Source organism: Ctenopharyngodon idella, chromosome 11 (genome assembly GCF_019924925.1).
Source record: "Ctenopharyngodon idella isolate HZGC_01 chromosome 11, HZGC01, whole genome shotgun sequence".
Lineage (NCBI taxonomy): Eukaryota > Metazoa > Chordata > Actinopteri > Cypriniformes > Xenocyprididae > Ctenopharyngodon > Ctenopharyngodon idella.
Genome location: NC_067230.1, coordinates 26,336,290 through 26,360,184, shown reverse-complemented (window position 1 = coordinate 26,360,184; position 23,895 = coordinate 26,336,290). Strand labels below are relative to the sequence as shown.

Below are 23,895 nucleotides of genomic sequence, written 5' to 3'. Positions count from 1 at the left end.
TTAAATAAAACATCACCCCTGTAGATGCTGCTTTTTTGGACATTTCTCTGTGCCGTGGACGCTTGATCAGGAAGCTCCACTCTCTTCTGCTTCTGTGACTGCTTTAACCGATAAGAACCGTCCTTTTAGACTAGAATGCTACCAAACAAATGTCTTTTCTTTGGCTGAGGGGAGCACAGGCGCGTGCACGTTTCCCATCTCGCGCTCACCTGAGTTTTCTTGCTTAAACGAGGACGCCATCGACTCCCGAGACGTGACGCTCGTGTAAATACGGGAGTGATGTAATCATGGCTCCGTTGTAGCTTTTGAGTTTGTCATCCATTCGTGCACGTAGGTGAAGTTGTTGTGAGGTAACTGCATTGTGTAATTATTTTGTTTATACTACTTGTACATCTGTATTTTTGATACGTGACCCACACATTCATGTTCTCGAGTTTTAGACAGCCAAGCGCTGTATGCCATGAGATTGTGTACATAGCTTTGGACCTAGACTCGATCTGCATCATGTTCTGTGTTCATTTCTGGTCAAATTAGGACAGATCTTTGTTCATGCTGTTGCCTTTACCTGTTTAAAGCAGTAAACATGATGGCAGATATCTACATTTTTAATCCTGGATTCTACATAGAAGCAAAAGGAAGTGAATGTAATGTTTAAAACAATATATTAGTTTTGTATAGGAAGAGGTACTTACTTTTTATTTTGGGACCTAAGAGAAGGTTGTTTGATGTATATATTTTGTCTAAAGTATTGTTGACATACAGTAAAGAAAAAGTATTAATAAAGTTTTTTTTTCCTGTGGAAATCATGTGTCTGAGTCTGTGTTGGAGAGCTTGAACATGTTTAGCTGCAAAAACAACCTCGCTGTTTTTCCCATCATCACAGCTCGTCTTTATATAACACTTATATAACCAGTAAACTTGCTCTGTCTATGCAAATCATTTAGACACACAATATGATAAGAGTCAGGTTACAAAAATTCCAGCCCCACATCTCCTAACTAAAGTCCATGAATTTGTCGATGGTAAACTGTCTGGTTATCTGGCGCACTTTTTCTACAAGACGACTTTTTCTACAAAAGAACATCATTGTTTATTTATTACCTATTATTATTAGTCTTTACAACCGATTTACATACTTAGATGAATCACGTCCTTTGCTAATGCTCGTTAGCTGTTGAATGAGGTTAAGTCTTCCCGCGTGTCTGGCTGTGTGCTCGATCCAGTGCAGTTTCACTCCTCCTCCGCCCCGCTGGGATATGAACAGGCAGCAGTGTAATAATCACACCGGACCTGCTGCTCACATGTAGAGCCACACGGTAGGCCACACTCGCCGCACTGAAGCATGAGCAGACACATGCCACCATCCAGCACGGTCAGGCCAACATAACAACAACAACAACAACAACAACACAATTTATGATTGTGGGACAACAATAATAGTATTATATGTTGTCTGTAAATGATTAATAGTGATATAATATAGGTAATATTATGTTTTTAGCGATATAAAGTAGTATTCTTATCTTTAATCTGTTTGGTTGTAAAATTAGCTATTAGGGTAGGATGGGGGAAGATGCCCCTCTTAAGAACAATGTGGATTTACTTTTAAATTGTAACATATTTAGATATAAGTTTAGCATGTGTTCATCAGCCAATGTGTTATTTTAGGAAATAAATTTGCTAATTTAGTTGATAATAGCACAAAATGTCACATTAAAAGAGGGATAAACTTTTACAGAATGTATAAATGACTTTTGATATAATTCTTATTAATATATATATATATATATATATATATATATATATATATATATATATATATTAAAGTGTAATTAATGTAAAATAGTAAATAAACTATTGTAATTTAGTTGATAATAATTGAATAACCGATGACAGACAAAGCAGAATACCAGTAAAAGAGATTAATCTGAAAGATAAAATTATTCTATGATGTATATACAGGCATATGAATATTTACTTATACAATTGCCCATATTTTAATTAAAGATATGTCATAATAGCAACACTATGAATGCAAATTTAATAATTTCACTCAACTAACCTATAGGTTTCAATGAAAGCAAAGATGTTTGAAATGTAAATCTAATTCATGGAAATACTTAATAATAACCCCATACCAAAACAGGATGATAAAATTCAAATAGAAAGAGTTTTGAGGCTTAACTGGTGTAGAGCTCTGAACAAAAGGCAACAAACAAACAAACAAATAAAATGGGAACATTCCTATTGACTGTCATCATTTCAAGGTAAAAAAAAAAAAAATCAAAAAAGCAAACGTTTCTAAAACAAACAAGACTGTAATAAAAAATCATACAAAATAACATTAACGCAATAGATAACGGTGTAACTGGAAATGTTTTTAAAGAAACAAAAAACAATGTGAATTTACATAATTTACACTGCTTGCAGCAAGTATGAAGTTGTTACGACACGTTTGAATGTCTCATCCTTCTATTCTAAAGCTTTTAGCGCCATCGCGTGGAATAATGATGAACTGCAACGAAACTTAAAGCGCAATATATTTATTGTCTAAACTCTAAAAAGGCACTTTGTGTATTTGCTTATCTTCTTTTTACTTATATATTCACTGTATTTATTCACAATGTTTATGGTCCTCATTTGGAAGAAGCCAGAAGACTTTAGCGTCTCAATACATACTCGTGCATCTATTCAACTCTTGAATAGAGCTAAAGTTACTTATTTTACATAATAGTTGTATGCTCGACTGTATTACGTGTTAATTTAAATCTTGTTTTAATTTTTTTTTTTTGTTGTTATATTTATGTTTTAGATTATTTAGATGAAAAGAAAAGATTACTTGCTTTCTAAAAAATACATTTTGTTAATAAATTAACTCTGTTTTTCTTGTTACGCAAACAAAGCAATTAAAAGTTTCCCTAATTTTTATTTAAATGCCTTCAGCACAGCAGTGTGACGCGAGTTCTGGCGGACTTTTATTTTGAAAGATTTCCACATGGACATAGAGCGGCGCGTTTATTGTGCGTCAGTAGTTATCACATGACCACAGCCGCTTCCTCTTTCTCCTCGATTCCTCCAGCAGGAACAGAATCTGCCCTGCCTCATCCTTACCATCAGAGTTCATCCAGCAGCGCAGAGATGTTGGCCCTCTTCCACCGGCTCCTGGACTGGCTCAGGTCGCTCTTCTGGAAGGAGGAGATGGAGCTGACGCTGGTGGGACTGCAGTACTCTGGAAAAACCACTTTTGTCAACGTGATTGCTGTAAGTGTAGTTTAATTTCTCAGAGTTTTGGCACTGAAGCTTGACTGAGCGGTTTGTTATTGTTGTCATGTCATTGCCTGACAAGGGGCGGAGAACAGATGCTTTAATACCTTTTTATATGAGTAATGTGCTGATAGGGATATGGGTGTGATTTTTTTTTTCACGGATTGCTTGACGTTTTAGATATGAAATATGAATTACAAACCTGTTCTAGTTTCTCCAGGTTTGAGGACTGTTTTCAGTGTTAAGACTTTTAGGGTGGATGAGATGCCACTGGGGTGCTTTGGTGTTTTAGTTTAAAAATGCAACCAGATTCATAAACATGTACTATAATATAATACAAACACAATATATTATTATATCTACTTACCCCAAAGTGAGACATGTAAGTTTGGTATTATTGCTTTGCTTTCATATTGACTTAGGTGCCAAATGTCTTTGATTTCCTTCATAGATAATAATGTGATGAAAACAGCTTCTTTTTCCGGAAGCTCATTGTGGTTTTGAATGTGTTTACAATCTAAGATTGCTTTGTTATAAGTTTGTGACAGTAATAATGTCACAATAATGTTTTTAAAATGTATTTTTATGCATGTGGAGCATTGCATCTTATTTACACAGATAAACCTGAAAACAACCTTGGTGTGGCCCATATTTTGAAAGATCTCGGAGCAGCCAGAATCTGATATTAGGCAACATGCTTAAATGCAAGTGACTGTCCCACTGGGGATTCTTGTCCATTTAGATGAGGTTATCGTGAAAAGTTGCCTTTTTTCCCGATGCTTCTGCAATGCAGCACAATGAGTTTACAAAGCCAGGGTTTCTAAGGTCACTTGCACAACTCTACATAATGGGTTTGAAAATGATTTTAAAGAGGAAAAGAGAAACATCTCTTTCGGTTTCAGCATCTCGCACTAACAGGTGTCATTCTAGTTTCAGAGAATGATTTATGGGTTCTTTATTAAACAACCCATCATTTGTTTCGTTCTGTATTTGTACCTTGCTAAATAATTCTCAGTCAGTATTTCTACTTATAAATGTGAACAAATCAAGTTTAAATTTGCATAGGAGACAAGAAGTAAATGTAATGCCATTTGCTTGTATCATAAACCAGAAGAAATGCAGAAGAAATGTTCTTTATTAAAGCTCTGAAGGTCTTCAAATGCACCACTTAAAGAGAGAGTTCACCCAAAAATGAAAATTACCCCATGATTTACTCGTCATCCTAGGTGTATATGACTTTCTTCGTTCAGACGAATACAATCAGAGTTATATTAAATAATATCCTGGCTCTTCCAAGCTTTATAATGGCAGTGAATAGAGGATGAGATTTTGAAGCCCAAAAAAGTCTATCCATCATAAAAGATATCGACACGGCTCCGGGGGGTTAATAAAGGCCTTCTGAAGTGAAGCGATTCATTTGTGTAAGAAAAATATCCATATTTAAAACTTTAAAAACTAAAAAAACTAGCTTCCTACAGACGGCCATACGCATCGATTTACGTCGAAAGAGTGAACTCTGACCTGACGCATGATGTATTGACGAACGCCGAAGCGCAGAGGAGAGAGCAAAACAAAACAACGGTCATGAATTAGAAGACTAAAACGAGAATTTTTAAAGAGAAATGTCTGAGGATTTCGATATAAGATAAGAGGAGCTTGAGTTTGTTGTCCAGCCCTATTTGTTTGAACGGCGAGGCCGTTATTAATCACAAATAGTTATGATTATATTTTTAAAGGAAAGATCTTGCTTTTCCCTTTTCACCCAAAAATGAGACATGACATCTCCTAAGACTTATTTTAAAATCCACATGAATCAGTTAAATCATTTTACTCTTTTGCACAATTTGCTAAATCATGTGTCACAAGACTTTCTGACCTGTTTTACGTAAAAAATTCCCATGTTACTAAAAATACCATGACTTAAGCTTGAGTTGCTGAATTGTAATGTAGACTTCCCCTTGTGTGTGTTGTTATTTTGTGAAACATCAGACTATTAGATTGTCATTTTGTAAACTTTTGCATCTTTTTACATGTCGGATTTGTTTTATCCATTTAATTGAAATGATCTGCATGTGTTTCTTTTCCACTAGTCTGGTCAGTTCAATGAAGACATGATTCCTACAGTCGGCTTCAACATGAGGAAAGTCACCAAAGGCAACGTAACCATAAAAGTAAGTCTCATCTGCGCTAATTATCATGGGTGGTTTTGTTAGATCCAGTTTTAAAGACTCTTTAATACACATTATATTAAATTATATAGTTACATCACCAATGCCTGCCATCATGTCCAACCCTGTAGCAAATATGTGTTGTTCTCATGTAGATTTGGGATATAGGCGGGCAGCCGCGGTTCAGGAGCATGTGGGAGCGATACTGTCGGGGCGTCAACGCTATAGTGTGAGTATCATCTGCTGTTTGTCCCCTCAGACACTTTTAAAATGGTTTATTCCACTATCTACCCTCTACAATACTTGATTCTGATTGGTCAGTGGCATCGAGCAGTTAGATAGGTTTGTTTAATGAACACTAAATATGAGCTATATGAAAGAGAACTTAAAATTAAGCATATTATATTGTAGCTAAATACTTCTTGCTGGTTAGTCCATAGAAAAATGCAGCTAAAATTGCAAATTAATAATAAATAAATATACACTACTGTTCAAAATTTTGGGATCTGTAAGATGCCTGTTATACTCACCAAGATTGTATTTATTTGATCAAAAATACAATAAAAACGGTAATATTGTGAAATATTATTGCAATTTAAAATAAATGTTTTCTGTTTCAATATTATGGAAATTAGACATTTGGCACATTTACAGAAGTGCTAATTAATGTGCATGGTCCTTATAAATAAATGAAGGTAAAAAACAAAACAAAGTATATTTTAAAATATAATTTTTTATTCCTGTGATGGCAAATCTTTCAGCATTATTACTCCAGATGTTACATGATCCTTCAGAAATCATTCTGATATGCTTGTGCTGCTCAAGAAGCATTTCTTTATTTCATGTCCATTAATGTACTGTATGTTAAGTAGCTGTGTAATAAGGGGGATAATGTACAGTCAGCCAGTCATTATCGCAATATAAATCTCTTCAGGGTGATCGAGGCTGCTGTGCTTTCGTTTTAAGGCCTTGATCACTCAGTCAAGGTTTATTTAGCAATAATGATTGACTGATTATATTATCCAATCATGCAAGTGTTAATTTTTACATTACTGTATTATTAAGGACTCCATAAAGAACTGTTGGTGTTTTCAGGTACATGGTGGATGCTGCAGATCGTGATAAGGTGGAAGCCTCAAGAAACGAGCTACACAACTTGTTAGACAAACCACAGCTGCAAGGCATTCCTGTAAGACGAATACTCTTTTATTACTGTAGGTGATCATTTCCCCTGTGCTGTTAATGGAGGACTGTTTGTCTTATTAATACTTCCTGCTGTTTTATTACTGCTGAACTTACCAAAACGACAGGAAAACAAGCCTAGCTATCGCACCACACCTTTTCCAGATCTTTCCAGAGCTGCTGTGTGGTATTAAAGGAGCATGACTAAGCATCTCTATCGTCAGCTCCTGTGGTCCGAGATGTCCTCACTGGGGGCACTATAGGTCTTATCTTCAGCAGAGAAATCAGCACAGAGGAAACAGTTCACTCATTGATTATCAGTCTGTAGGGAGTGATGGGACTTTGGGCAGTGCCGGCCACTATTTGCTAAAGCCGCCAATTTAAAAAGACAGATTTATCACGATCTGATGTAGGACCAACACCCAAATACATAAATCTTTAAGCACTGAAAGCAAAAATGCCCATTTGAAATGTGCAGTTTAAATCTAAAGACAATTTAGGAGGTGTGTTGTGGGTTATTTATTGTTACTTTGTCCTCCACAGGTACTTGTCCTTGGCAACAAAAGAGACATCCCTATTGCGCTAGACGAGAAACAACTCATTGAAAAGATGTAAGACTTTTTTTTTTCATTACTTGATCTTTCTTCAAGCTATTCCTTGACTAAGAAGTTTTTGGCCATGAGAGTGAGAGATTCATTTAGTGTTTCCTGCTTTATACAGACCCATATAGAGTGCAATAGTCGGGTTCCGGAAGTAAAAATCCCATTCATTCATTCATTCTCCATAGGGAAATTGATTTTGAACGATAATATAAACCTTTAAAGACAGCCATACTTTGAGCTATAAGGTTGTTAATTGATGAAATTTGCTTCTGCTGAAGCTGTCAGCCCACATTATTGCAGCTTATTTTTAAAATAATTATTTATTGTAATTCCTGGGGAAAAACTACATTACCCATAATGCTGTACAGAAAATTACACCAATCAGGGAGTCGAAAAAAGCAACACACCAAAATAGTTCTTTAGCTCCCCCCACTCCCATCATGAAGCACTGCAAATGATGCAATCGAGACAATCTCTATCTCTCTCTATGCTCACAAAATACTTAAAATGTTTGTGTGAATGTATATATATATAAATACACACACACACACACAAATATACATATTTTGCAATAAACTTAAAATATATTGTTTTATATTTATATACTATATAGTAAATGAGTAGTTTCATATTTCTCCATGGTTTTTAATTCAATTATGCTGTTTGCAATGCTTCATGGGATTGTAGTTCTTTCCCTCACTAAAGCTGTTAAGTACACAGTCTTGTACCTTTTGTATTTTTGTCTGATTTTCAAATACTTTTTTGCTTCAAATCAAAGTTTGTAGTGTTGGGATTCACCTCATAGCTGATTGGCTTCATTCATAGCTTTTAACAAAGAATCTTAAAAAAAAAAAAAAATTCCTATAAAATGAATGGAAAAAAATACTTCAGGAACCAGCACCACTGAAAAACTTTATTGCTGTCATATAATGACAGTATGATCTCTGGATGCTTTTGATTGTAATGAATTTTTTTAACATTTACATCACTGCATCACCTTCCTCTTTTTAGACTTCTTCTTTTTTGGGGGGTTATTTCAAGTCTAAAATACACTATGGCAGTTCTGTACACTTGCTAGCACCAAACCTGTCCTCATTGGAAGATCTGTTTTTTTTTTTTTTTGTTTTTTTTTTTTGTGACATTTCCGCAGTCAGGTGACAATAGAAAAAGTTCATGTGAGGCTACTCTCAAAAATAGCAAATGATATTTCCTTTTCTGCAGGAACCTGTCTGCCATTCAAGACCGAGAGATCTGCTGCTACTCCATTTCATGCAAAGAGAAAGACAATATAGGTGAGAGTTGCTGCATTTTATACACATGCAAATATAAACTGATAACTGGTCAAAATTTCTTTTCAAACTTTTCTTTTTCAGATATTGTCCAAAGTTTCAATACACTTCCATTTAAAAAATTAGATTTTTCTGACTATGTCGGGCTTTACTGGGTTAATTTGAAATAACCAAATTCTTTGAAAAAGTGAGAGTGAGAAAGGCATGGAGAGCATTATGTGTGTTCAGAGCTGGAAAAGGCCTGGTGGAGTTTGAGTATATTTACAATACTGAATCAAATGACTCATGAACCACCTCACTGTGACTCATTCACGTTTCAGCGATTGAGAGCTCTTTTGTTCCTTTTAGTTTGATTTTTTTTTTTTTTTTTTTCATCAAACAGTAGTCGTGGTGGTTGTGATTTCATCATTTCCGCTAATCTGAGAAGCCATCCATTTGCCATCATTACACTACATTACCCAGTTTTTATTAGCTTTACAAACAGGTAATTGGCAAAGAAAAGCCAATGTGTTTTCCTGTAAAGCAGCAGTTCCCAAACTATGACACATACTTGTAATATTGCATCCCAATTTGCTTACTTATGCACTATTCTGTGTCGTTTTGTAGTACTAATAGTGAGTAGTGTGTTCACACTGTAAATTCCAAATACAAAAAGTACACTTTAAATACACAGATTATGCACTTAATTAACCGGAAAAATTGGACTCGTCATGCACTCAACTGTTGCAGCTTTAGTTACACAGCAGAGGGGGAGGGGCAAATAACCTTCTAAAATTCATACACTATGTGGTTGAGTACATAGTGCATAAGTATATAGTGTATCAGTGTGTCATTTGGGACGCAACTTATGTAAAACGTTTTTTGTGAGAATTGCTATCTAAATAGGACTAAACAGGTTGTTGGGGACATTAAGCCATCATCACACCAAACAGGAAAACTCATCGATTCACTAATCTGCTTTTAAAGCCTAATTGTGTTCAAACTATTCTAACTTAAACTTCCTAAAGTGTAGATTTTAAATAAAGATTTAAAGAGTAGCTTAGTGGTGGTGCAGCTGTAATATAGTTAGTTTGGCAATTGTATTTAGGTTTCAAAATTCATAAAAGTTGTGTGCATTTGTAAATATTAACCAGGCTGATGCTAACATCTAGGTTGGCCTACAAAAACGTCATCCCTGCAGCATTTTTTTACTCCCAGTTTTGATGAAATTTTAGTAGACATGCTGAAAAATTAATTGTTCTAATACATTTTTTAAAGCTGCAGTGTGCGATATATTATTGTTATAAAACATTTTGCAAGCAACATTACTTTTGAATCGGCGTAGCGAAAATCAACATGTGAATACTTCAGTTTGGGAGATGTGAAGTGCATCAGAAGATATTATATAATTGTCATAATTGTTAATCTCTTCCTCTCTCCTCGTTCTTCCTGCAGATATCACATTGCAGTGGTTGATCCAGCATTCAAAATCTCGGAGAAGTTGAAATCCAAGTCCCTCTCAGCCGCATCTGTCTGTCCAGTAGCTGCCCATCTCATTCATTCTCTGTTACACACGGACTGTCAGTAATACATCTTCACCGGTGGGCCTCAGACTCATCTCAACTCATGATTTGCTACCATTCGGCCTGTTTTGTTGGCTAAATGGATTATACTTTCACCTAAACTTCTTTTGACCATTGACAAAGCGACATGGTTTAGATTTGCTTTGGAATTTGCCTCCTTTCTCTATGAAAATAAGTTTTGAGGTCTGTGTTATTGTTTTGAGGGATCATTTGGTCTGCTTAGCTTAATTCTTGTATTATTTAAAGTATAATTTAAAGCTCTAAAGCATTTTAGTCCCCCAAGTGAAGTCAAAGAGAAGTTGGAATGAACATTTGAGTAGCTAGTATTGTGCATTTAGAGCTTCAATACGTTTTAAATGTACACTACCATTCAAAAGTTTGGTGGAATTCAAGAATTGAGTAAAGAAAATTTTGCGGAACTTAGAAAATTAATACTTCAGCAAGGATGCATTAAATTGATCAAAAGTGACAGTAAAGACATTTCAAATAAATGCTGTTTTAACTTTCTATTCATCAAAGAATCCTGAAAAAATGTGCCTTCTACAAAAATATTAAGTAGCACAACTGTTTCTAGTTAAGAAAGAGAAATGTTTCTTAAGCACCTAATCAGCATATTAGAATGATTTCTGAAGGATCATGTGACAGCGAAGACTGGAATAATGATCCTAAAAATTCAGCTTTACCATCACCGGAAAAAAATGTTCTAAAATAGAATTATAAAATAGAATTAAAGTTATTTTTAATTGTAATGGCATTTCTCATGGCATGTTTTTACTGTATTTTGGATCAAATAAATGCAGCAATGGTGAGACTTCTTTCAAAAACGTAAAAAAAAATCTTCCCGACCCCAAAGCTTTTGAACGGTAGTCTACATTCAGCTGATGTTCTTCCATGTGCGCGCAAATATTATTTTGGCAAATTCAATATTCAAAGAAAGATATTGGAGCCGTTTGATTAGTTGGATGGCTCGACATTTACCAACATCTGCCTTTCAGCAAATCAGGAAGTTCTACTGGCTGATCATCACATAATTAATATTCATGAGTCAAGATGATAAGTATTATAATGTCTCTCCCCATGTTTCAGATCATCTCTATGGCTCTATCTAAATCTTTTCCTATTTGAGACTCATTACAATAACAAAGCCCAGCTCATTAATATTCATGACCTACAGCTCATGGACAAGCTTCACATACTGTAGCCGTGAGCGTGAAACATCTCAATTCTGAAAACTGTCTTCTAATGGGATAAAGTGTATTTCTGATGATCATCTCGGCATTTACATTAATTAGTTAAGTGCCTTCTGCAAATACACACATTTTTTTAATGCCCAGCATGGATATAGTGTTATATATCGCCAAACAGCTAGTCTAAACTCCCTGTAGGTGCCATTATTACCAATTTAGCACTGATTATTGTATTATTATTGCATTAATAATTTAATTACTCCTCATCAAATGGCCATCTTCATTGTCTATGCATATACACATATTAGGACGCCAATCATTACATAGTTATCTGATTGCTACAGTGAATACCAACCCGTTACTGGTTAACATACAAAATGAATGTTTAGTTATTTTAGGACATGATTCACGCACTGGAAGTGGAGGGTCGTATGCTTATCTTCTGGGTGATCCTATCCAAGCTGAAAAAAAGTAATCATCTTTTTCACACAGTGTCAAATGCTAGCTGTTTTGTTTATCTTTTGATTTTCTTATCAAGCCCCTAAATGCTCTGAATTCTTCTTCCTGTCTTCTAAATATTAGTTTTATAGCTATAACAATATTGTGGTTGTCTTCTGCTGTAAAATGTTATTATTTATGACTTCTTACTGACTCACTGAGTATTAGCTGCATGATTCAGCGGAGTAGTTTTCCACCAACACGTTGCTTGAAGACTGAGATGAATAGACTTTCTGCTCTAGCTTCAGACTGTTCTTACGTCTCTAATCACGTCTCTAATCTACCTCAGAGGTGTCATGAGCGACAGCGAACGTTCAGAGAGCTGTGAATGGAAGCTTGTTTTCACCACAGAGTACAAAATAAAAAAGGTAATTGCAACCTTTTATCTCACAATTCTGACTTTTTTCTTGCAATTGCGAGTTTGTATACCCCAATGCTGAATTTTTCTCAGAATCGTGAGATGTAAGTGCGCAATTGCAGGTTATAAAGTCTGAATTGCAAGATATAAACAGAAATGTGAGATAAAAAGCCATGGTTACCTTTTTTTGTTTTATGCCGTGGTAGAAACAAGCTTCCATAGCCGTGTACCATGATGAGAGAGATCTCAAGTCTGAATACTTCAACATATGCATGTGTTGTTCTATGAAGCAAGTCTTAAGATTTTTTGACTCTCAAATTTATATCTTTAAGATGTTTGTTTTTTTTATAATTAATGAATCTGCCTAAAAAAATCTATAATTGAGAAGCTTTAGTTGTGCTGCCATAAAAATCCCTGATGGGTGCATCAATTGCAGACTTTTTAGCATTAGATACAAATACTAGTTGATGAATAATTATTAATCACACACACACACACACACACACACACACACACACACACACACACACACACACACACACACACACACGTTTGTTTTTGTGAATTGTGGGGACATTCCATAGGTGTAATGGTTTTTATACTGTACACACCATATTTTCTATCCCCCTACACTACCCCTACCCCTAAACCAGAAAACCCATCACAGAAAACTGCACATTTTTACTTTCTCACAAAAACTCATTCTGTATGATTTATAAGCCTTTTGAAAAATGGGGACATGGGGTAATGTCTTCATAAGGCATCCTCTCCTTGTAATTCCTATGTCATACCCATGTCATTATACAAATTTGTGTCTTGATATGTCACAAAACACACACACACACACACACACACACACACACACATATATATATGCCCAAATAAGCTGTAATGATTTTCTGAGATTTTTCTGATTCTTTTTTGGGAGGAATAATTCAAATGTGCGCTAACACTGAAGCTAGCTCATTAATTAAAATTAGTTATTTTCTTATATGTTTTTAGGCTTTTACAGAACAGGCAGGACTGATTCAGAAGAATGGACATTTATGGTCTTATAAGACTGTTTATGATTGTTCAAGATTGAATGTTGTTGAACCTGTTTATGCAACAAGTTTTCTTTCAGTATTTTTTTAAAAATTTATTTATTTTTTCTCTTTTCAAATCAGCAGTGTGATTACGTTTTAATTCTTAAAGTAGATATTAATGATTGCTGAGACATTCCTGCAGCCTTGTAATGGAGATGAACGGAGGGCACGCTTTTACGGTTCACCTCTCTCTCTTCCTTCTTCATTCATTCATTCATTCATTCAGACAGACATGATGTGTGCTGTCGGTTCCCAAAGCAGCAGGTCTGTGGGCAAAGCTTGTTTATCTCTGTGCAGCCTTTAAACACTATACAGGATGGTGTCTTCTCTTCTTAGTGTGACTATCATCCATACATAAAAAATCAATGGATCTGTTGCCGACTTTGTATATAAGCAAATGTAAAACTTATTTTGTTTTGCAGAGTGCTCTTAATTGTGTCTCCTGCTTTATTTTGTTTTGTGATCACTCAATAATTTTTTTTAGGGTGACTGTAAGCCTGTCAATTTTGTCATTTTGTACTGTTACATTTGATGAGACAGTTGAGAATTATTTGTTTGGCTTTTGATGTTCTAAAGTGATGTAATCAGCATTTATTCTGTTTACAGACAAAATGTAATCATGCAAACTCATTCTTTACTCCACTTTCCCCTCACATTTTTACAGCAGTTGTAAAGTCATTAAAGCTTAAATAACACAAATGGAAGTATTGTAATTGAGTAAATGCTGAACAAGTCTAAACAAAAATATTGCGTTTGAATTTTTTGTCTGCATGAAACGGAAGTTGCTTTAGTCTTTTCTTACCTATTCTGTGTGACGCATATATCCGAGCAAAACGCTTCCCAAGCAAGAAAAGATGTAGGGCGGGACTTGATTTTGTCCAGTGGGAATTGATTGGATGGTTGTGGTTTGCTGTTGCTGTGATGTAATTTGAGTGACAGGTTGCCCCGCCCTCGCTCCAGTAAACACTTCTTCAGAGCAGTGACATCGCTGCAAGAGGAAGGGGAAGTTATGTTGAACAAAGATTAAGAGGGCATAATGTTCCAAAAATAAATACGAATTGTCAATTGTGATTTCATAGTGATTTTAAAAGTTGCCATTCTAGAACTTCATGTATTAAAACTATTGAAGTAGCTTACATATTGAGGAATGTTTGCCTGCTTCTAGTCAAAAAAAAAAAAAAAAGTCATACATAGATACAATTTACATACTACAACAAAACTAATTAATTTTAAACATGTACGTGCGTTTTAAAGATCATAAAAAAATTGCGAGTTAATAATTACCATTTATTATTGACTTGAAGAGACTATAATTTTTATTACTAAAAACTCTTAGTACTTTTATTTTCTGGTCGTCAGTAGTTTCTTGCACTGCGTAAAGAGGCCACGTGGTGGCAACAGAGTGCCATATAGAGGTTCGTTTCAAACCAGGTGCGTGTCAGTTTTGAAATCCTGTTTTAATCTTAAAAGCGTGGCATAGAGAAATATCTGATTACATTAAAAAAAAATTACAGTTGATTTATCTAAATATATATCAGCTAGCTAACTGTTGTGATCCTTGTATCATCTTTAGCACCCTTTTTTGTGTAAAGTCTCAATAGAACTTTACTATTACAACCGGTCATTCTGGTAGGTTCTCTCATGAGAAGGAACATAAGATAAAAACACTTTGAAATTCTCTAAGGTTTTTGATTTGTCTATTGCTGATCTGTTTAGGTTTACTGTACACAGTGAACTGGAATACAATTCTGTTGACATGTCCCATCAATATACCTACAGTAAAGTCCAGTGGGTGACTGCTCGTTGGATATTGCTGTGATCTCAGGTGAGTGACAGGGTGTCCTTTTTCAGTGTATTAGGCATAAAAATAAGAGTGAATGTGTTCATGTGTCACATTGACATCTGTAACTACAGCTGGTCTTATTTAAAAACGCCTCTCTGTATCATGCCAGACTTTAGTGTAGCAATGTAAAACAACAGGCTTTCACATGAGCCCTGCCAAATCAATTTCTGCATTTCATTCAACACAATAAAATATCTGAAGGAGCATTTGAATTTCATGCATCAAGACTAATAAATCAAGAGGTGTTTTGAGAGGTTGTTTTTGGTCCGGAGGCATTAGCATGGCCTCAGTGCTGCGGTCTCCTGACACCAAACAAGATATTTGATTCACTCATTATGTCAAAACTTATGAAGGTCAAATACAGACACCTTCTCTGGACCATGTTCTACATCACAAACCCTCTGAGGTTCTTTAAACAAAAGTACTGGATTTGTAAAGTAGTTAATGATTTGGTGGAGAAACATCTTGGGAGACTTGAAAACACTCCAAAAATGGGTTTTTACAGCGATTCCATAGAGGAACTATTTTTGGTTCCCCAAAAAACATTTCAGTGAACAGTTCCTTAAAGAACCATTTTTTAAAGAACATTTTGAAGCTACAATATGTAGATTTCGCCGCTAGAGGTCGCCTATTCAAAACAAAGGAGTAGCTTGATGACGCCGAGTTTGAGCGCGGAATCTTGGGGATTTCTTGGAAAATCTGGAAAACTAGATTTAAACAATAAGACTAAAAGTGTTGAGCTATAACAATAATTAGTTTTCTCACGATTTACAAATAGTTGGAAACATTTGGGATATTGTAAGTAGGCCTACTCAACTGAACAAAATATATAACACTGGCCTAGTGGTTTTTGGATATTTTACTGCAAAAATTTCAATGGCAAAAAGTGTCCCAATCACCCTGAATTCACCCAATCTAAAGAACCTTTTGTGGAATGGAAGTTTCATGGATGTTAGAGGTTCTTCAAGGAACCATCAATGTCAATAAAGAACCTTTACTTTTAAGAGTGACAGTTGTATGTGAAATGATTGAGAGCAAATGATGGCTGATATAGGCTTCCTTTATAGTGATATGATAACAGTTTTATGATTTTGACTTCTGTGGTGAACAGTAGAAGATAGACAGGCTTAACTGGCCTTAACCTAAAACAGGTAAAACTGACTTACTCTACAGACAAGCCTGTTTTTGCACACAGCTGGTGTTTTACCAACCCCTGGAGAGCGACAAGGAACATTAAAATAAAACCTACACTGATTAATCCTATTTAGTTGAGGACTAATGAACAGCTGGTGGGATTTCTGTTGTGGTGGCAATGTAGTAAAGCTGTGGATGGACCCAGGTGTTTGTTGATGAGGTGTGTGTGTGTGTGTTTAAGTGGAATGATTACAGGTTCAGTCCTGTATGAGTTTATACAGGGTCATGTGTTTGGCCTTTAGTCAGAAACAGATGCACAGGGTTCTTATGAACAATCAGCACCTATTGTCATCATTGACAACCATCTAATTTCAGCATTAATACCTGAGTTGCGGGATTTGAATTTACTGAATTTGTGCCAGATTTGCTGCAGTAGACAGATTTGCTGTTCATTTAGTCACTTAGTGATTTTCAATCAGCCATTGTTTTTTTTTTTTTGGAATGCTATATTGTAAAACGACATACTATTTCTGCAATATACAGTAAGGACACCCTGTAGAGTATGCAAATTCTATGACTAACAGCTGGATATTACACTACATTTGTCATAATGTGCAATATACTGTACAACCAAGCACACTTCCCTGGGTACTGTTTCCCACAATGCAATTTACTCAGCTTGATTTTGCACATTTTTATTTTTGTATTCTAATATTTCTTTCTATTTTTATTCTAGTTTTAATATCTTTGTTTATTTTATTCTAGAATTTTTCTTTTTAATATTTTTTATCTTTATTCTAGTGTAGGTTTAATATTTTATTTTATTCAAGGATTTATATTCCTTTTTATTCTAGTTTTAATATATTTTTTATTTAATTCTAGTATTCTAGTTATAATATCTTTGTTCATTTTTAATATATTTTTATTCTAGTATATTAGGATTAACATTTTATTCTAGTTATATTATTTTTTATCTTTTTATTTGATTCTAGTATTTAGTTTTAATATATTTAAAATATTTTAATATTTACTATTTTTATTCTAGTATTCTAGTTTTGATATCTTTGTTATTGAATTCTAGTGTTTTTGTTTTAATATATTTACTTTTTTTTCTAGTATTCTATTTTTAATATCTTTTTTATTCTAATATTCTAGTTTTGATATCTTTGTTATTGAATTCTAGTGTTTTTGTTTGAATATATTTTCTATTTTTATTCTACTATTCTAATTTTAATATCTTTTTTTTATTACAGTATTCTAGTTTTAATATCTTTTTATTCTACTCTTCTAGTTTAATATCTTTCTTATTTTTATTCTAGGATTCTGGTTTTAATATCTATTTCTATTTTATCTGACTTCCAGAAGTTAAGAAAGTTTATTCAAAATTGGATTATAAATATAAAGGAAATCTCTTTTATTTCTGATATGATAACTGCACACCACTTGATTGAATTAATAACACAATGTAATGAGTTCATGTGAAAGAGTATACACTGTATACTACACAGTTTGCATTACTTAATATGTGACTATTCTATTCCAAACATAGCCATTTAATTAATGTGTGATCTTCTGCCAGGCTGTTCCACATACCAATAACACTGATTGGTTGATTTATATCGGCTGATATTAATCTCTGATAGCTGTGCAGTCAGATTCTCACAACCGCTAAAATAAATCATTTGTGTAGAAAGTTCTGACTCATGTACAACAAGCAACACATAATCACACACACTTAAACATATAAGTGGAGTTTATCAGCACTGGAGCAGGACTCTGGAGGAAGACTGACAGCTCCCTGTCAGGAAGCTGACGGTGATAGGAACAAATGGGAGAGGTGCTCTCACGCCCCAGGCTTGTCACCATGCCTGCGGCCTGTCATAATAAGACAGCGCTGCCCGCACAGGGTAACAGATTATGAGGCATTTCCCCTGGAAGGGGCTATGGAGAGATTATGTGGCCTGTGCAATTAAAAGCATCAGTCCTGCAGGTCTTTTTAAAGTCTTCTGAGAGTTTGGTAAAGTTTAAGTGCATTAAATTACACAGAAAACCAGGAACCAGAATATCATAGTAGTCTTATCTGAATCTTAACACCACTGCATGTGTTTTTCATGGACAAGAACCACGTTCCTCAAAAAACGTAAAAATCTTTATTTATTACCCCTTTCCCCGCCAGTGTTTTTCTTCTTCTTCTTCTTTTTTTTTTTTTTTTAAAGTTGCCAACCACTGCCAGCATTTTTGATATTTTTCACAAAACCCCCAGAATATTTTATTGTATGAATATCTGAATATGCAATATACATTGAACAGTCCCTCTGCTTTAAAAATTATTCTAGCTTCACACATTCTTTTTTTTTTTTTTATCAACATTTGAATGTGGGTAAGTTTAATAACAGCAACATTTTGAACAAAAAGCTGAGAAAATCATGTTTTTGTGAAAGGTTACGTCCAGATCGGATTCAGAATGATGATCAAAACATAGATGGAGTAGACTGAGTTGATCAACACCCCCAAAGCTTGCACAGTCCTATACCTCACCCTGGGTTGACATTTCGCATTATTTTACACATGTGTAAGCAGTGCTTCTATCGCTTGTTTCTGCTTCTTCATCTGTGTTTTACGGAGCCCCGCACATGACATGCAATTAAAAAAATTAAATTGTGTGCACGATTTACTAATTCGTTCGCTCGATTTACTAAATCGTGCACAAGATTTACTAAAACGTGTGCACAATTTACTATTTCGTTCCCTCGTTTTATAAATCATGCGCATGATTTATAAATCGAGGGAACGAAATAGTAAATCGTGCGCACGTTTTAGTAAATCGAGGGAACGAAATGGTAAATTGTGCGCACGTTTTAGTAAATCAAGGGAACGATTTAGCCTACTATTTATTTTCCTGCATGTCATGTCCGGGGCTCCATAGTGTTTTGATCCGGAGATCCTGTACTCTTTCAGAAGGTGCTTGATAGCGCCCCCTACTATATAACAATGATGGGGAAGCGTTGTGTCATAAATTATGGAAATTTCCGTCAGTGGCAGGGAAAGAGTTAAGTATGGAGCCCCGCATATATCGTGGCCACACAGAATTCATTCCTTTGATTTGCTAATTCGTTCCTTCGTTTTAGTTACATTGCGGCCATGAATTAAGAATTTGTTCCATTGGTTTACTAAATCATGGCCATGTTGTAATAATTAGTTACCTTGTTTGAGGGTATACGTTTACACGACAACGATATGCTTAAAACGGAGAAGTTTTTCCTTTGAGTGTTCCACAAACAGACTCGCGTTTTTGATGTTTACACGGAGACCGTTTTCAAAACCTTGCACTTTGAAACCCATTTTTAAAAGTTAGCATTTTCAAACGAGGGAATGAATTCTTATTTCAAGGCCACGATATATAAATATATATATATATATATATATATATGTATATATATATATATATATATATATATATATATACATTTTTCTCCACATGTCATGTGCGGGGGCTCTGTAATTAAGCCCTTTATTCATTTATTAGTTTCAGATGGGTGTCGTTTTAGGTTTTCACTCTTTGAATCAAATGGGCTGCAGTTTATAATGGCACCACGTCAAACTTCGTGCACGTATTGAGTGTTATTTTATCTTTGAAACTTGTGCATGCTCATCCCTCTCCCCATCTCTCAGAGAAAATGATTTCACTTTAACCTCCAGACAACGTAATGAGTGAATGAATCACACCTTTTAATTTCTCACTCTTTGCCTGAGCAGCGCGGCGAAGCTGAAAGCTCTCACCTCTGCTGCCAGAACTTGAAGTGCTCAGAGTCCCTGCAAATTGTCTCTCATCCTCTCGTTTATCTGCTCGGGGAGAAAAGCCCCCATATCTCTCGTCGTCTGTTAACACGGACACGATGTTCCTCTTCAGAGCACTCCAAATGGAGCTGTGATATGTTCTTATTCATCAGACAGGAGCTGAGATAGAGTCCTGTGCTATTCTCTGACGCTTTGGAACTGCAGCACGTTTTGACCTATTATGCAACTATTTATATTCTATAATATAGCTTTTTATTTCTTTCTACATTTTTTGTGCTTACTCAGATAATAGACTTTTGCTGGACTTGTTCGATTTAGTTAATAGTTTAGCTAATAATGCAACACAGTTCCTGAACATTACAACTTAACTTTATTGCATGCACAGTTAATTAACAAGTTCCAAAAGTTTTTTGTGATGCCATAGACCAACTATTTTTGGCTCCCCAAAGAACCTTTCAGTGAACAGCTCTTAAAAGAACCATTTTCTTCTAGTGTGAAGAACTTTTTAATAATCTAAAGAACCTTTTTCCACTATAAAGAACCTTTTGTGCAGTGGAAAGTTTCTATGGATGTTGAATGTTATTCATGGAACGATCAATGGCAATAAAGAACCTTTATTTTTGTAGATGTGTAGATGATTAAGAGTTGATTAAGGGTCATTTAAATCACTCTCACTCTCTCATTTGAGAATAAAATTCCTGCACTTACAGTAAACGGCCAGCAGAGGCAGCAGCTCTCAGTTTGATACATGCTTTGAAGTATTAATTTAAAAAAAAAAAAAAAGTAGAGGTTTGAAAGGTTTGTCAAGCAGTTTTTTGAGCACATCTATCACTATTTTTTACTCAAAAATACATGCATTAGTTGGACATTACTGTAAAAAACAAATAGTTGTTTTTAGCATGATTTGAGCTAAAGAAGCAAAATTGACATTTTATTGTTTAATGATGTTACTGAAATGTAATTTTGACAGTTTGACATTTCAGTCTTTTCCCATGGAAGCAAATAAGTTGTATTGCGGTTGTGTGTGCATGACTACGGTGTTTCCAAGATGGCTGCTAAGTGAACTGTGTTTATTGTTTGACAGAGTGACAGTTTGACTCCTGTTAGTCCAGGTTGTGGTGAGTCACCTTTACTAACAGAGATTGATGATTGAAAACTGTAAGCACCTCTCCTGAAACTTTTGTTACTATGCTAGCCTGGTTAGTTTGTTGTCAACCTTGAAAAACTGGTATCATTGGTGTATTTGCACAGGAAAGTAAAATAATTATGATACTAATTACATAGTTTGATCAGTCGATAGATTAATTGATAACTAATGGCTAATGAGTATCTTAAAACTTGATGGCTTATATACATTAATTGAGAATGAAGGCTATTCTTTAAGTGTTTTACCATCTCAACCCAGCTATTGGACAATTTTGCTCTTTAAGTGGAAATAGCTGTATTGCAACTCAGAGAGCTGAGCAGATTACAGGTTTATGTGAAAATGACACTGCTATTTGTGTGTTCCTGGTTTGGTTTGTTTGTTAAAACTTTGTTTTATTTCTCAGACCGTTCCATGAGTACAAAGTAAACTGTTTAACCTAGTGAAATACACTAATTGGAATGGCATGAAAGCATTAGGATGGGCTTTTGCACTGTTGTTTTGCAATAAACTCTAAACTTCTTGTCTTAAGAACATTAAGGCATTGACATTGTGTACTTTTCCATGTAAATTACAAATTAAAGAGGCTAATTTTATAGGGTAATTACATAAGGAAGAAGTTAGGGGTTCACAGGGAAATGGATCGTATCACATCAGTGGTTTGTACAAGGACGCTTTGTTTAAAGTCGGCATGAAATCAAAATGGACCTATTTATTGTTTTAATGCACAAAATGTAATTAAAAAAAGATTTTATAAAACATCTTTGGCCTCATAAGCTTTTAAAGTTGTCATGAAACCAAATTTGGCCCTATTTATTTTCTTAATGCATTCAGTTTTGTTATTATAACCTCATAATCTTTTAAAGTTGGTATGAAATCAAAACTGATCCTATTTATTTTTTTCTCAAGGCACGTTAGTGTGAATGATTAATTCATGCATTTATTATTTTATTTTATTTTGACTTGTTAATCACAATACAATAGTATAGTCGATCTCAACTTCTATTTCTTGCTGACTTTAAGAGCAAGTTGATTGTATCACTTGCCCTGAGATTTTTAACCAGTATTTTTTGGCCCTCAGACCAAAGAGTTTTGCATCTTATCTGAGATCAGGGAACACCTCATTAGAAGCCCTTACTATACACTAATTTGAGTACAAATTTGTGTTAAATCTATTTATTGCTTCTTTACAGAAGCGACATTAGTTGTTGCATTGTGACAATATAGTTTTAGGGTTGCAGGCTTGACTTTCATTCCCGACAGGCATCAGTAAATAACTTGTTAGGTCTGGAGAAGGAGTTGATTTGGGACTCGATAGCATGTCAGTGTTCATCTTGCCGCTGTGAATGTCATTAAGAAACATCTGGCCTGGAGCAAAGGCAATGGGAAAACTCGCTTTCCAGCTGAGTCCAGACTTACAGCATGGTGTGAATGTGAGAACTAACAATGTAGGTGAATATATGTATTATTTTTATTCAGATTGTGCAACTTTTCTTATGGATTTAAGACTTGTTTGCAAGTCGTGCATTTCTTGAAGGACTTTTGTAAACCCTTTTTAAGTAAGCTAAACATTTATCACATTTTGTTGCTTACGTCTATGTGTGATCTATTTGCTTAACCTTTAGACGCATCTTTGGAAGCTGACGGTGTTCACCAAACAGTTCATTTTTTTGTTTCATGTTTTGTAGGAAAGCTGCTGAGCCTTTCACATTCAACAAACCCATTTGAGCTTAGAATTGATAATTTTTTTTATGTTCAAGGTCGTTTAGCGACCTGAAGGTGTTCATTCTGTAGCGTGTGCGTTCATGCCTTTCTATCGCTCCTGCTTCACTCTTTCTATCTGCCCAACACTTTTCATTAAAAGTCATAGGTTTAGCTCTGGGGGTACTGATCAAATGGGAAAAGGAAATACATTTTCATTCCTTCCAGATATTTCAAAAGTACCTTATATTTACATATAGATTGAGTATTTATCAGGAAAGCAGCGGTGAGGGCAGATTCTCTTGTAGTTCATTTTCTAAGGCCTTGTTGGATTTATGTATTTTTTTTATGGGCTGAAGATGTAGGGTGAGCAGTTGTAATTATTTGAACAGGATGTCTACATTATTTGAAATCGTAACAAAGCATAAGCTTATGGGAGTTTGAACTTCTCTGTCACCTCTTCAGTAAGTGAGTCATAAAGCAGGGGATGAACATCATGTAAGCATGTATGTGTTCGCTTTTTGTCTGTTTTAAGTTTGTGAATGACAAAATTAGTTATCAAAATTAGACAAAATTAGTTGTTCATCCTCATTCCCCCATTTTCCCCCCATTTTTTCCCCGTTCTTTCTCCAGCGTTAACCTTCATCTCTTCCATTTCTACCTTCAGTCCTGCATAGTCCTCTTTTCTGTGCCATCAGCTGACTGCATTGATCAATGCTCTGTTCTCTCTGAACCGATACTGGGTCATAGGGAGCTGTTTTTAGAGACTATATTTGTGAATAAATGACCCTCGTGTTTGCTGAGTTTTAGAAAATAAGGACAATAGAAACGGTCTGTGGTTGTGCTGGAATTCTTTAGTCTTTGTTTTGGTGATTTATCAGGTGTTGGAAGCATCTAAAGAATTTGAAAAAGTCCTTTCTTTCTTTCTTTCTTTCTTTCTTTCTTTTGTTCATCCTTTCTTTCTTTTACTGAGTTTTTTAAACTCCAGTTAAAGAATAAAATTATAATACAATGATAAAAAATGTCCTCATGAATTATCAGAATTATCAGTACAACAAATATTAGGGTGATATATAGATA

General features: G+C 34.9%; 1 protein-coding gene across 1 annotated transcript; it reads left to right on the top strand.

Moving 5' to 3' along the window:
- The first annotated feature begins 3,049 nt into the window (after window positions 1-3,049).
- Window positions 3,050-13,940, top strand: arl8bb (ADP-ribosylation factor-like 8Bb). Its single transcript, XM_051912928.1, has 7 exons — window positions 3,050-3,261; window positions 5,355-5,435; window positions 5,588-5,661; window positions 6,528-6,621; window positions 7,158-7,225; window positions 8,438-8,508; window positions 9,940-13,940. The coding sequence occupies exons 1-7, from the start codon at window positions 3,139-3,141 to the stop codon at window positions 9,987-9,989; spliced, it is 561 nt and encodes a 186-aa protein (XP_051768888.1). The 5' UTR covers window positions 3,050-3,138; the 3' UTR covers window positions 9,990-13,940.
- Window positions 13,941-23,895: the final 9,955 nt, after the last annotated feature.